The following is a 12872-nucleotide window of genomic DNA, read 5'->3' as shown; positions in this document are numbered from 1 at the left end:
CCCCCCCCCCCCCCCCCCGCCCCGCCCCGCCCCGCCCCGCCGCGCCGCGATTGCAGTCCCAGTTCTGGGCGGGGATCTGTCCTGGCCAGATAGAAGGAGGGACGTGAAAAAAGCTCCCAGAAGTCTCTAAATCGGTTTCAGTCTCGAGGTCCCCGAGCTGCTGCTGGTTTATGATCAGATCAAGGGTATAAGGTGTCAGTGGGGGCAGCCAGCAGTCATAGGCCAGAGAGGGGCGACTGCCCGTCCCAAAGGTTTGTCACAGGGTAAGTAACCGACAGACTGGGAACGGAAGGAGGCAATCTTCAGCCACTCGGTCACTCATTCTAAATTCACTCTCAATCATTTTTTGGGCATCTATTGTGCAAGCCCTGTGGACTTAAAAAGAGAAATAAGACGCGGTCCCTGCCCTTGGGAGCTCCCGGCGCATCTGCCCCAACGACTCACTGAAGCTGCTTGCCGCGCGCCTGAGTGAGGACAAGGTGTCCTAAGGACTGAGAAAAATTGCTTGATTCTTCCTGGCAAATGGGACAGGGTGAGCTTCCTGGAAGTGGGGGCCTTCGAGCTGTGTAGTGGGGAAGGTAGGAGAGTGATGAGAGCGCCCGGAAGGGACGAGCATTCGGGGAGACCGAAACGCATGCAACAACACATTTGTTGAGCACCTACTAAGTGCCAGGCACTGTTACATCGGTGATGTAACAACAGCCGACAAAAACCCTCACCCCGAGCGCAGGCACTGCAGAGGGTGATGACAGTACCCGAGAAGATGCCGAACGCAGACCAGGAGGGGCTCTGGGGAAAAGCAAAGGCAGGGGAGGTTGCCCATTGGGGAGCCTTGCGTCCCTGGGCCCTCAGTACTCTGCACACATACAGAGGCCCCCACTCATCCTGTAACCACAAACTGCTTGTCGTGACTGGCCAGCAGAGGGAGGAGCCCAGGCTGAAGGACAAGTAGGGGTCAGGGGTAGGTAGGGTGGACTGATGGGGTCGAGGCAGATTGGGTGTAGAGACCGCACTGCGCAGCCAGCCTGAGGGGTGCATAGCGACCCCGGCAGAGATGTAGGTGAGAAAGGAGCCCCGGGAGGATGGGGGTGGGGCTCCTAGGGTTCTGGCTGAAGGAACCAGGTGGATGCCGGCAGGCTGAAAAGGCTGGTAAACACACGTGGCTGCTGGGGGGTGGGGCTCCAGTCACCCCGTGCTCAAGGGCCCTGTATCCATTAGAGGGAGTCCTGGCCTCGGGGCCTCTCCTCGTGGCCGTGATCCCACAGTTCTGGGGCCCTGCAGGAGCCCAAAGCTGAGGGGCACGGGAAGTTGGAAAAAGCCGTTCTTCTCTCATTGGGGTGTCTTTCAACAAATTTTCTTGAGCATGTTCTGTTCTAGAAGCTAGAGTAATGGATGAAACACACATTCCCGCCTGCACGGCGTCTACAACCTAGTAGGTGAGGTGAGGTGGACTTGCATCCTGCAAACAGCGATTACAGCCCTTGCGAAATGCCAGAGTCCCTGCTGTAGGGAGGAGATGGAATGTGGGCATCGGGGTTGTTTCCCAAAGGACAGTGACATGAGCTGAAGGACAATCGGGAGTCAAAGAGGGAGGTGCTGGGGGAGGCCTCTGTGCAGAGGGAACAGGACCCTGTGAGATCAGGGACTAGGACCGGTGGAAGGGGAAGCAAGAAAGTTCCAGAACAGGAGAGGGGAGCCGGAGAACTGCAGAAGCCAGACGATCAGCTTGGAGACTGCGGCAGGGGAGGGAACTTCTTTGGGTGAAAACCTCATTTTAAAAGGTCTTGGTCTCTTGACTCAGTCCCTGCAGTTGCTGGGGAAAGTGGACTCTTCGGGTAGGGCTCTGGTAATGGCCTTTATAGCCCCTGCCCTCAGAGGCCCCCCAAGTGGGAAGGGCCTGCCTCCTAGGCAGTGGGTGGTGACAGAGGACTGACTTTGAACCCAGTACAGGGGAGCCCCAGGAGGCTGGAGGCCTGCACATGGCACTGGAAGAAAAAAACTGTGAAGGCTCTCCCTCAGGGCTATTCCCACAGCCACCGGAATGCAGCCCAGACCATCCAAACCTGCTCAGCCCACCTGCCCCCAGCCAGACAGCGACCATTCTAGCTGCTTCCCCGGAGGCTTGCTGACCCAGAGAGGTGTCAAAAAGCTGAGGCAGAACAGGGACAGACCTCCCAGAGACTCAGCAGGGAGTTGCAGAAGTCAGCAAACCAGCAGCTGTAGTCCATCCCCGTCCCCCTCATTCACCTGTTACGCAGCACTTAGGGGCTTGCTGAAGCCCCAGCAAGGCAGTGTCCACCTGAGAGCTTGGAAACACACCTATGCCCCAGACCACTGCAATCACAACCTCCAGTCAGCCCTGGCCACGGGCCCCAGATGACTCTGAGTCACAAGCCTGGGCTGGGAGGCACTGTATGAAAGGCGGCCTTCTCTACACAAGGCTGGACACACCCCTTCATGGCCTGTCTCCTAGGAGCTGGGGCGAATCTCTGGAGGATGCGCTGGGAACAAAGAAAACCCATGTGGTAAATGCTCACTCTTCCTTGGGAATCTGAAATGTTTACAGAATGGGGAAGGCTGAAAGTTGCCCACAGTGCCACACCTGGGGCTGAGGGCTGACGTACCCACCCTCTCCCAGAGGAAACAAGACCCCCAACCAGACTCAAAACCACCTCACCCCCTCACAATCCCTACAGATATTCAAAGACTGGCACTTACACCTCACATCCTGAGTGCGTTTAAATGCCTAACACAATACCAAATGCACTGTACACCACACTTTAAAAGGCACTCAGTTCCAAAGGGCCGCTGTGGCACAGCACCACCTGGTGGCCACCCTGACCCGCACACCTCCCTCCACCATGTCCCCCCACATCCCAGTACCCTTACAGCAAGCCAATGAAAGAGGTGTTAATGTGGCTGTTTTGCAACTGAGGCAAAAGTGTAGTCATTTCTTCCAGTCAGTCAAGTTAGTGAGTGGCAGATGTGCTACACCATGTTGCCCCCATTTTGGGACCTGTTTGAACAGCATGCCCCGTCGCTCTGCCAGTGTTTAACCCCACGTGCTGTTTCCATCATGGCCTCCCCACATCTCCTTATTTTCAAACTTGGGCTGAAAACAGATGGCCTCATTTGCCCACTGAGATCATGTTCAAGATGAGGGATGCGCTGGGCACGGAGGCTCATGCCTGTAATCCCAGCACTCTGGGAGGCTGAGGCGGGCAGTGAAACCCTGTCTCTACTAAAAACACAAAAATCAGCCTGGCGTGGTGATGCATGCCTACAATCCCAGCTACTCGGGAGGCTGAGGCAGGAGAATCGCTTGAACCCAGGAGGCGGAGGTGGTAGTGAGCTGAGATCGTGCCACTGTGCTCCAGCCTGGGCGGCAGAGCAAGACTCAGTCTCAAAAAAAGATCAGGATGCTGGGAGGCAGCAACAGGACCCGTGTCCTGTTCCCACCAGAAGCTACTACCAGGTAGCATATTTTCCTTTCCCATCCTCAAAGACGAAAGACACTTAGGATTTTTAGTATTTTAATACACTTCAAATCAGTGTGTCTGGTTCATTTCAGTTCCTTCACTGCCAAACCTAGAGGAAAAGAGACAAAAGTAAGCCATCCAGAAGACACATCTGAGTTGCTGCTGCTTGTCTAGATTTTGTACTTAAGCTAAAGAGAGCACACAAGGTTCAGAAATTAGATCCACCAGGGAAGTTTTGGTTTAGTGTCTGATAAAACGACTTGGTCTATTATATTCAATCTGTTCCCTGTAAAAAATGGGGATTATCAGTACCAGCACCAGCCTCGAAGGACATGAACAGCACTAAATGAGCTCTAACCTCTCTTTTGGCTAAGGAAAGGATTTCTGCTACTGTATATAATCTGAGAATCACAACTATTCCTCACACTCCCAAGAGCAAGAGCAGATTCTTAAGACCATAAAATGGGCTCTGAAATCTGGGAGGGATTCAAAACAAGATACAAGACAGCCACACACAGCAACCTCCCAAACCCCACCCGCCCCTGAAGTGACTTCAGGCTCACTCACCAGGGGGCAGGGACTGCTTCAGTTTCTCTGCCTTCTCTTTGTCCGTGATGACCAGGGTGTAAAGGTATCTGCTGCATCGAACTTTAAACTTCACATTGTCCTTATTTTTCTTGATCTTGACAGCTACCGGAGACCAGAATCAGGAATTAAATTGTATCACAAAAAACAAATGTGACACAGTCCACATGCAAATATACTCAAGCAGTCAGCAGCACGCAAGGGACAGTCAGCACCCACCTCCAGCACTGCCCCTCTGCACAAACAGAAAACACTATTACCCATTCCTGCAACTTTGAACTTTTATTGGGTACACTGAACACAGCATTGTAGAACATCCTCTATCAACCTCACTATCTTTCTTATTTCTACTTTTTTTTTTTTTTGAGACAGAGTCTCGCTCTGTCGCCCAGGCTGGAGTGCAGTGGCGTGATCACTGCAAGCTCCGCCTCCCGGGTTCACGCCATTCTCCTGCCTCAGCCTGCCTCAGCCTCCCGAGAAGCTGGGACTACAGGCGCCCGCCACCACGCCTGGCTAATTTTTTTGTATTTTCAGTAGAGATGGGGTTTCACCGTGTTCACCAGGATGGTCTCGATCTCCTGACCTCGTGATCTGCCCGTCTCGGCCTCCCAAAGTGCTGGGATTACAGGTGTGAGACACCGTGCCCAGCTGCAACTCCATTTCTGCCAGTAACTGCTATGGGAATGGGCACATCAGAGGAAGCAGCACTGTGACTCAGAGCCTGCCAAAGGCATGAGGTGCCTGGGCTCTTGTTCTTAATGCATCCAGGCACCTGGGTATCTATCCAAACTAACCCATTTCAGTGTAACACTGACCCTAGCAACTGAACTAAGCTGAACACCACTTGCAAAACATATGGAGCTCTTCAAAATGGTTACTCAGTTGGGCGCAGCGGCTCACGCCTGTAATCCCAGCACTTTGGGAGGCCGGGGCAGGCAGATCATCTGAGGTCGGGGGTTCGAGACCAGCCTGACCAACACTGTGAAACTCCGTCTTCTCCTAAAAAATAGAAAAATTAGCCGGGTGCCTGTAATCCCAGCTACTGGGGAGGCTGAGGCAGGAGAATCACTTGAACATGGGAGGCAGAGATTGCAGCGAGCCATGATCCCGTCATAGCACTCCAGCCTGGCAATAAGAGCGAAACTCCATCCCAAAAAAAAAAAAAAAAAGTTTATTCAACATTGCTGTATGTGCAGCAATTCCATTTCTAGATATATACCCTGAAGAACAGGCAGCAACCACAGAAGAAATATTTGCACACCCATGTTCAGAGCATTATTCACAATAGCGAAAATGTAGAAGCAACCCAATGCCCATCAACAGACGGATAAACAAACCGTGGCCTCCCACAATGGAAAACTCGGTCTGGGTGTGGTGGCTCACGCCTGTAATCCCAGCACTTTGGGAGGCCCAGGTGGGTGGATCATGAGGTCAGGAGATCAAGGCCATCCTGGCTAACTCAGTGAAACTCCGTCTCTACTTTAAAAAAAAAAAAAAAAAAATTAGCCGGGCATGGTGGTGGGCACCTGTAATCCCAGCTACTCAGGAGGCGGAGGCAGGAGAATGGTGTTAACCCGGGAGGCGGAGCCTGAGGTGAGCCAAAATTGCACCACTGCACTCCAGCCTGGGCGACAGTGAGACTCCACCTCAAAAAAAAGAAAAAAAAGGCAATGCTGACACATGCTGGAGAACTCTGAAGAGAAAGAAGCCAGCCACAAAAGGTCAAATATGCAATAGCAGACTCCACTTGTATGGGGTATCCAGAGCAGTCACATTCAGGGACAAACTGGAAGCTGGTTGCCAGGGACTGGGAAGAATTGGGAGCTGGTGTTTAACAGAGGGAGTTTCAGTTTGGGAAGATAAAGTTCTGGAGATGGGTGGTGATGGTGGCAGCTGCCCAACAATGTGAATTTACTGAATGCCACTAAACTGTACAATTATGCTTTGTGGTCTAGCCAGGAGTGCAGCAGCATAATCACGGCCCACTGCAGCCTCAATCTCCTGGGTTCAAGCAATCGCTACCTCAGCCTCCAGAGTAGCTAACACCACAGGCACACGCCTGCCTAACTTTTTTCTTTTGTAAAGACAGGGTCTCACTATGATGCCCAGGCTAGTCTCATCCATCTGCCTCAGCCTCCCAAAGTGCTGGGATTACAGATGGGAACCACCATACCCAATGTAAATGTTGAATTTTATGCTATGCCTATTACACATTAAAAATTAATATAACAATTTCAAAAGTTTTTTCAATAGCTACTGACACTTTACTATCTCCAGGGGACTGTGACCCCTACCTTTAAAGCCGCATCATCTAAAATCCAGGTTCCCAATTTTTTGTGTGAGACAGTCTCGCTCTGTCACCCAGGCTGGAGTGCAGTGGGATGATCTCAGCTCACTGCAACCTCCACTTCCCAGGTCCAACTGATTCTCCCGCCTCAGCCTCCTGAGTAGCTGGGACTGCAGGCATGTGCCACCATAACCGGTTAATTTTTAAATTTTTGGTAGAAATGGGGTTTTGCCATGTTGCCCAGATTGGTCTTGAACTCTTGGTTCAAACAATCTGCCCGCTTTGGCCTCCCAAAGCGCTGGAATTATAGGCATGAGCCATCACGCCCGGACCACCACCCTTTTTAAACACAAGCAAAGGGTGGTGTCATGTTTAACTTGCTCAGAAGGGTAAGTTATCTACTGGTAGAGTTGGCCTTTGAACTAGGCAGTGACCCCATATGGCCTGAAATAAAACTAACCTGATAACCTCATCTCTTTATACAAAACACTGGCAAACAGACATCATTCCCACCAGATGCTATTTGTTCCCACAGGTGGTCACCACCTCAAAGGTGACAGCCTGTTTTGGGTAATGGGGACACAAATATGACCCCCACCTCTGCCTACCCCCAACTCACTGAAAGGCTCTCCCTGTACACCAACCACCGTCTGGCACCATCACTGGCACGGAGCATTAGCTGGTGTCTTAGCCCACCTTAACAGGCCTGTCCCATGCAACCCCACTTCCACATGTGACCTGATTCTCTTTCATACAGCTGAAAAAATATGACTCTGGGTTCAAGTAACAACATAACTCAAGACCTATCAAACACAAGCCCCCAAATCTTCAAGTGTCACAAAGGGATAACACAAGTACCTCTCTCTCACACTTGGTGTAAAACTTTTAAGTGGGTAGCAGAGATTGGCACCTACCCATCGAAAATCTGCTGTTTAAGGATTTTCATGAATCACCTTCTTTCCCCTGTATGTACAAGCTGGGAGACAGACTCACCACAGTCCAACTTAACCTTTGTGACTTTACAATAGTGGGAATGCGATGTGCATTCAGTAGAAGCCCTGCTTCAAACTTTGATCTTGGCTGGGCGCAGTGGTTCACGCCTGTAAGCCCAGCACTCTGGGAGGCGGAGGCAGGTGGATCACCTGAGGTTAGGAGTTCGAGATCAGCCTGGCCAACATGGTTAAACACCGTCACTACTAAAAACACAAAAATTAGCTAGGCGCGGTGGCGCGTGCCTGTAATCCCAGCTCTCTGAGGCAGGGGAATCGCTTGAACGTGGGAGGCGGCAACTGCAGTGAGCCAAGATCGCACCACTGCAATCCAGCCTGGGCCACAGAGCCATACTGTCTCAAAAAAAGAAAAAAAAATTTTTTTTTTAAAAATCTTTTTCTGGGCTAGATAAGTATGACACCTTCTGACACTGGCCATCGACCACAGGATCACGAGATAAACGACTACATTGCACAGTGTGCCGTGCTCAACACATTACATGCAAATATCCAGCACTTCATTACAAAATGGGTTTTGCGTTAAGATTTTGCGCAACTGCAGAAATTTACTGTATTATACAAAAGAAAACTGAACTCCGGGCAGCCTCTGAGATGCTCGCGATTAGCTAAGATGGTTCTAGAATTCCAGGGCCTCAACGTGCCCCACACAGGTCTTTCTCATGGGAAATACGATGAAACCACTGGTCCCAGAGGGCCAGGCACACGCCCAGATAGCCTAACCCGTCTCCTGCCAGCCATTCCGGGGAAGACGCTACCGGAGCGGTGCCAGGGTAGGCACCGGTCATCTTGAACCTTCGGAGCAACCACTTACATTTGGCATCCTTTCGTCGGGCTGTGAGCAGAAAGTCCTTGATTTCCTCAATTTTCCGAGGCTGCAACACAAAGGAAGCGGGTAAACAGACAGCAAAGAGACACGTCTTCCGGTGACGGTCCAGTCCACCAGCTCCTCCCGGCCTCTGGAGGCCCTGGGGAGTCTCTCTCGCCCTCGCCCCGGATCCCACGAACCCACACCGGGAAGGCGCCAGGCAGGGACCGTACTCACCATGGCGACAAGGCGCGCAGGGAGCTGGCGCGGACCGGGACCTGCAGGAAACAGTCCTTGGCGTTAACACGGCGCGGGGGCTGGCAGTCAACCCCGCTTTCCCGCCCTCCCCCGAAATATCGCCCCCATCGCACTCCCTTTCTCCTCCCCGACACCCTCCACGTGGACCTGGGGTCCCCAGATTTCACCTGGCCGTGGATTGCCCCAGATTACCCTTCTCACCCGCGTACCACTGTAGAGACACTCACAACCAGCAGCAACCGAGTAAAACGACGAAAAAGGACGAGACTTCCGTTTCCGGGCAGTTAAACCCTCCCAACGGAGGAAACTGGATACGGTGCCTGCCGAGGGTCAAGACTCATGTAGGCGTTGGCACTTCCAATTTCAGCAGCCCTGCCCCCTCGTGGTCGAGGTCAACAGTGCAGCTCCAAGAATGGAATGGACCATCCTGCCTGCCGCCCTCCCTCCGACTCCCTCCTCCCACTGCTCCCCATCCCTTCCTTCTATGACCCCCGCCTCTTCCCCATCCACCACTTCCTGTCTTCCCCCGCAACCTCCAAACCCCAGCCTGGCTTTGCTAGGTTTTAGTTCAGATTCAGTTCGAAGAGCTAACGCTTATTCTCCACGGCTTTCACTGGACCTGTGCACGGGACATCTGCACAGAGAATTCTTCATTTAATGGCAGAGACCGTCGTGTGCACCTTGTAGAACCTCTTGTTCTGGCGCCTCACGTTTTCTTCCAGTCTCCTTTTTGGGACCTGAACCTGTCATGACCAGGGCCCTGGGATCTTCTTTCCGTAAGAGGGAGCGTTCCTGCCTGCTGCTTCCAGTTCCTTTAGGAATTGGTGTACAATGAAAGCAAGTTAAGGCCGGGCGCGGTGGCTCACGCCTATAACCCCAGCATTGGGGGAGGCCGAGGCCGGTGGATCGCTTGAGGCCAGGAGTTCGAGACCAGCCTGGGCAACCTAGTAAGGCCCCCCCCCACACCCATCTCTAGCAAAAATAATAATAATAATACTTCCAACAGCTGTCGCAGGGCTGCCCCTGGCTAAGTGTCTCACCTCTAGGGCTGATGGTGCAGCAGTGGGAGTTCTCCTGCTGTTGCCGGCTCTCACCACCGCCCCAGAGGGGAGAGGTGGACTCAGGACTTGAACCCCTGCTGGGCAGATTCCCCAGTCCAGGCACCGGCCACTTCTTGGGGAGGCTTGGGCAGTTTGGGGAGGGCAGCCTTCCTTTCTCCCCCATAACATCCTTCAGGTTAGGCTCTTAGCAACGTGTGGTTATCGATTTTATTTTTATCCTCCACTTTTATTTTATTTCCAACCTCTCTACAACTGTCTACATTTTATTATATTTGTTTCCCCCAAATTTAATAACCACATGGCAGAATGTAATTGCTTCGTGCTTATTATTACAGAGCAGCCCTCCTGAAGAGAAAGAGCACTTTGCCGCGAGCTTACTTAGAACTTATTTAACTTACCTTCCTTTCTGCCTCCCTCCTGCCCTTCCATTAACAAGCTCAGGCTGAGCACCTTCCTGGGGGTGCTGGAGATATAGGAACCAATAGACCTTGCTGCAGAGAGATCACAAAATACTGTAATAGCACTGAAGAGTCTTTTAAAGAAGCTGAACGATGTCTCTGCAACTGTAAATGTGTCAGGATTCCAGCAGTGGGAAAAGTTAATTGGCAAAAGCCTAATTTTAGATGCCTAAAGGTTGGCTCCCATCTGAGAATCATGAGTGCTTCAGCTCTGACCTGAGGACTTTCCTATACCTTAGAGCCTGGCTTTGCCAGCCCTTCCCATCTTAGGCGATGCCTTTCTGGTCTTTCCTACCCCACTGCTCCTCCACAAGCAACCACCCATTCAGCCAAGCCGAGAGGCCTCTTCATGTGTGGGGCACTTTCCGCCCTCCAGGTATTCGCTCTGCTGTCCACTCTGATGCCAAATGCTACTGGTCCTTCCGAGCTCAGCTCCCGCCTCCCCTTTTTCAGGCAGGACCCTTCACCCCTGACTTATGTCGCTTGCCACTCATACAGTGGTTCCTCGTAATCACTTCTCCATAGGCTGCATGGAGGTGTTTCACTTTTCATACATGTGTACCACTCTTTTTAATTTTATTTTATTTTTTGAGACGGAGTCTTGCTCTGTCGCCCAGGCTGGAGTGCAGTGGCCGGATCTCAGCTCACTGCAAGCTCCGCCTCCCGGGTTCACGCCATTCTCCTGCCTCAGCCTCCCGAGTAGCTGGGACTACAGGTGCCCGCCACCTCGCCCGGCTAGTTTTTTGTATTTTTTAGTAGAGACGGGGTTTCACCGTGTTAGCCAGGATGGTCTCGATCTCCTGACCTCCTGATCCGCCCGTCTCGGCCTCCCAAAGTGCTGGGATTATAGGCTTGAGCCACCGCACCCGGCCTATTTTTAATTTTTTAAAACTTTTTTAGAGACACGGCCTCCCTAGGTTGCCCAGGCTGGCCTTGAACTCTTGGGCTCAAGGGATCCTCCTGCCTCGAGCTCCCAAAGTGCTAGGATGACAGGTGTGAGCCACTATGCCCCACCTTACCACTTTTCCTTGAAGGCAAGGACAGGGCTCAGTATTCTGTCGATAACTCTCTAAGTGCAGTCCCCATCTGTACGGTAAGAGCTCAATGCTAACACTGCAGGATAATCTGGCTGGATGCGGCATCTGAGATGACTCACTATATGGAGGGGTGGATGGAGGGAGGAATTCAGGGAGAACTAGAAGGAGGCATTGATGTGCCCGAAGCAGTGCCTGGCATGTAGTAGGTCCAAAAACTATTTGTTGAATGAACGACTGGTGCTTCTCACCTCACTGCAGGCCCGACAGGACAAGGACAGGGATAGAAGGAGGAGCTGCACCTCCCTTTTGGCAGCGATCCCAGGGAGACAGATGTTCGCCCTCTTGAGTTGTATAATTTAAGGGACCATAGATGTGTAGTAGCAAAACACAATGGCACATTTGTTCAAGTACCAAAGACCTCCAGCTCCCCAAGGGGGACAAATAGCAAAATAATCCACAGCCACTAAAAGTGAGACAAGGTGCCAAGAGGGCACACTTCCCTGCTCCATGGGCGGATGAGCCCCAAATGTCCTGGAGTGGTCGGGGACTGTCAGAGATCAAGGCTGGCAGAGCCCTGGCCCTGAGCGCCACAGCCTGAGACCCTGAGAGGATGCTGCCCCGGACATGAGCCTCCCTGGTGAATGCCATACACACACGAAATGAAACTCTCCAAGGCCCAGGGGGGATCCTGCAGGAGAGGAAAGCCCCGGACTCGAGGACAGGAGGGTCAGGCTGCCTGTTACGGTCGTTCTGGCCATTGGTGGGCTGGAATGTCCAACGCTAGCGGCTGCAGGACAGTGAGGGCTATTCTCATTGTCAAGAAGTGGAAGGGAGGGTCTGAAGCAGGGTGCTGCAGCGTGATTGGAAGCTGGAGAGGCACGGAGGGCATGTCTGGAGCTGCAGGGCACAGTCTAACACTTTCCCCTCCTTCCCTTCCCTCACTCTGCTGGCTCTGGGTAGAGAGGGCCTCAGAAGGCGCATGGCCTCCCCTCCTCCCTCCAGCAGCCCCGCCCCGGCCACTCCTGAAGGCCGAATGGTTTAGAGTTTTCTCTTCAGTTTTCAGGGACACATTGGAAAGAGGACCAGGATCGGTCAAAAAAACCCCAATGCCCCAGCTTGCAGGTGGGCAGAGGGCTGGCATGGCACATGGCTGAGAAAACCTCCCAGCCTCCAGGATTTTCTCCCATTCAGTCCATTCTGTTCACGTGGTGAACATCGATTGAGCTCCTACTCTAAGGCAGCCACTGGGCTGGGCCTGGGAATAAGCAGAATGCGGTTCCAGCTCCAAACACTCATGACTGCTGGGATCCCATAACAAGCTGTGGAGGATGCCCAGAGGCTAGGGGTCTAATTCCTCCTGAGGGAGTCCTGGAAGGCTTCGTGGAGGAGGGGACACAGTGTGCTGCCTCCGGGAGGGGTGCGCAGCAGCTTGCCAGGAGAAGGACTTGCAGACAGGAGGAGGGAGGGAGCTGACGTCAGCCCAGGGTCGGGAGAATGCGGGGTGTTTATGAGAATTGGTGGGAAATTCAGTGTGGCAGAGGTAAGGAGGGTCTGGGGCCGGGGGTCGGGAAGAAGAGGCTGGAGAGGGTGTTGGGCTGGAGTCCAGGGACTTCAGGAGTTCCCCTTACAGCCTCACGGATGCCCGCTGTGGTCATCGTCACCGAAGGGCCCATCCCTAGGGTCCATAGCACCTCCTTCAATGCCTAGCGGTGATCTTCCGAGCCTTGGTTTCCTGGTTTCTAATGCTCTGTGTGTGTGCGTGCACGTGTGTGCATGTGTTGGGGGTAGGGGGTGTGCTGTCGCCTCTCTCCCGCCTCTCAGGGTTGCAGCGAAGCTTCCAACCCGCACTTCTCAGGCAAGGCCCGCCCTGGGTGCTGTGTCCACCGGCGGCC

General features: G+C 52.9%; 1 protein-coding gene and 1 long non-coding RNA gene across 6 annotated transcripts; one reads left to right on the top strand and one right to left on the bottom strand.

The window, feature by feature from the left end:
* The first annotated feature begins 63 nt into the window (after positions 1-63).
* Positions 64-2786, top strand: LOC112610205. Its single transcript, XR_003116289.1, has 2 exons — positions 64-961; positions 1802-2786. It is a non-coding gene; the product is annotated as an uncharacterized LOC112610205 (long non-coding RNA).
* A 730-nt stretch (positions 2787-3516) lies between these two features.
* Positions 3517-8720, bottom strand: RPL38 (ribosomal protein L38). 5 transcript variants are annotated; one of them, XM_025363531.1, is made up of 5 exons: positions 8617-8720; positions 8404-8444; positions 8173-8233; positions 4047-4169; positions 3517-3588 (listed from the first exon to the last, which is right to left on the bottom strand). In XM_025363531.1, exons 2-5 carry the CDS (start codon positions 8404-8406, stop codon positions 3563-3565), a joined length of 213 nt encoding a protein of 70 aa, XP_025219316.1. In that variant the 5' UTR covers positions 8407-8444; positions 8617-8720; the 3' UTR covers positions 3517-3562. The 5 variants fall into 5 exon arrangements, with proteins under 5 accessions (XP_025219316.1, XP_025219318.1, XP_025219314.1 ...); XM_025363533.1 differs by having other exon boundaries at positions 8652-8714; XM_025363529.1 differs by having other exon boundaries at positions 8626-8698.
* Between the last annotated feature and the right edge of the window lie 4152 nt (positions 8721-12872).

This window comes from Theropithecus gelada, chromosome 16 (assembly GCF_003255815.1).
Source record: "Theropithecus gelada isolate Dixy chromosome 16, Tgel_1.0, whole genome shotgun sequence".
In the NCBI taxonomy this organism is placed as follows: domain Eukaryota; kingdom Metazoa; phylum Chordata; class Mammalia; order Primates; family Cercopithecidae; genus Theropithecus; species Theropithecus gelada.
Note: the sequence above shows the minus strand (reverse complement) of the source record. Positions and strands in the feature narration are given on the sequence as shown.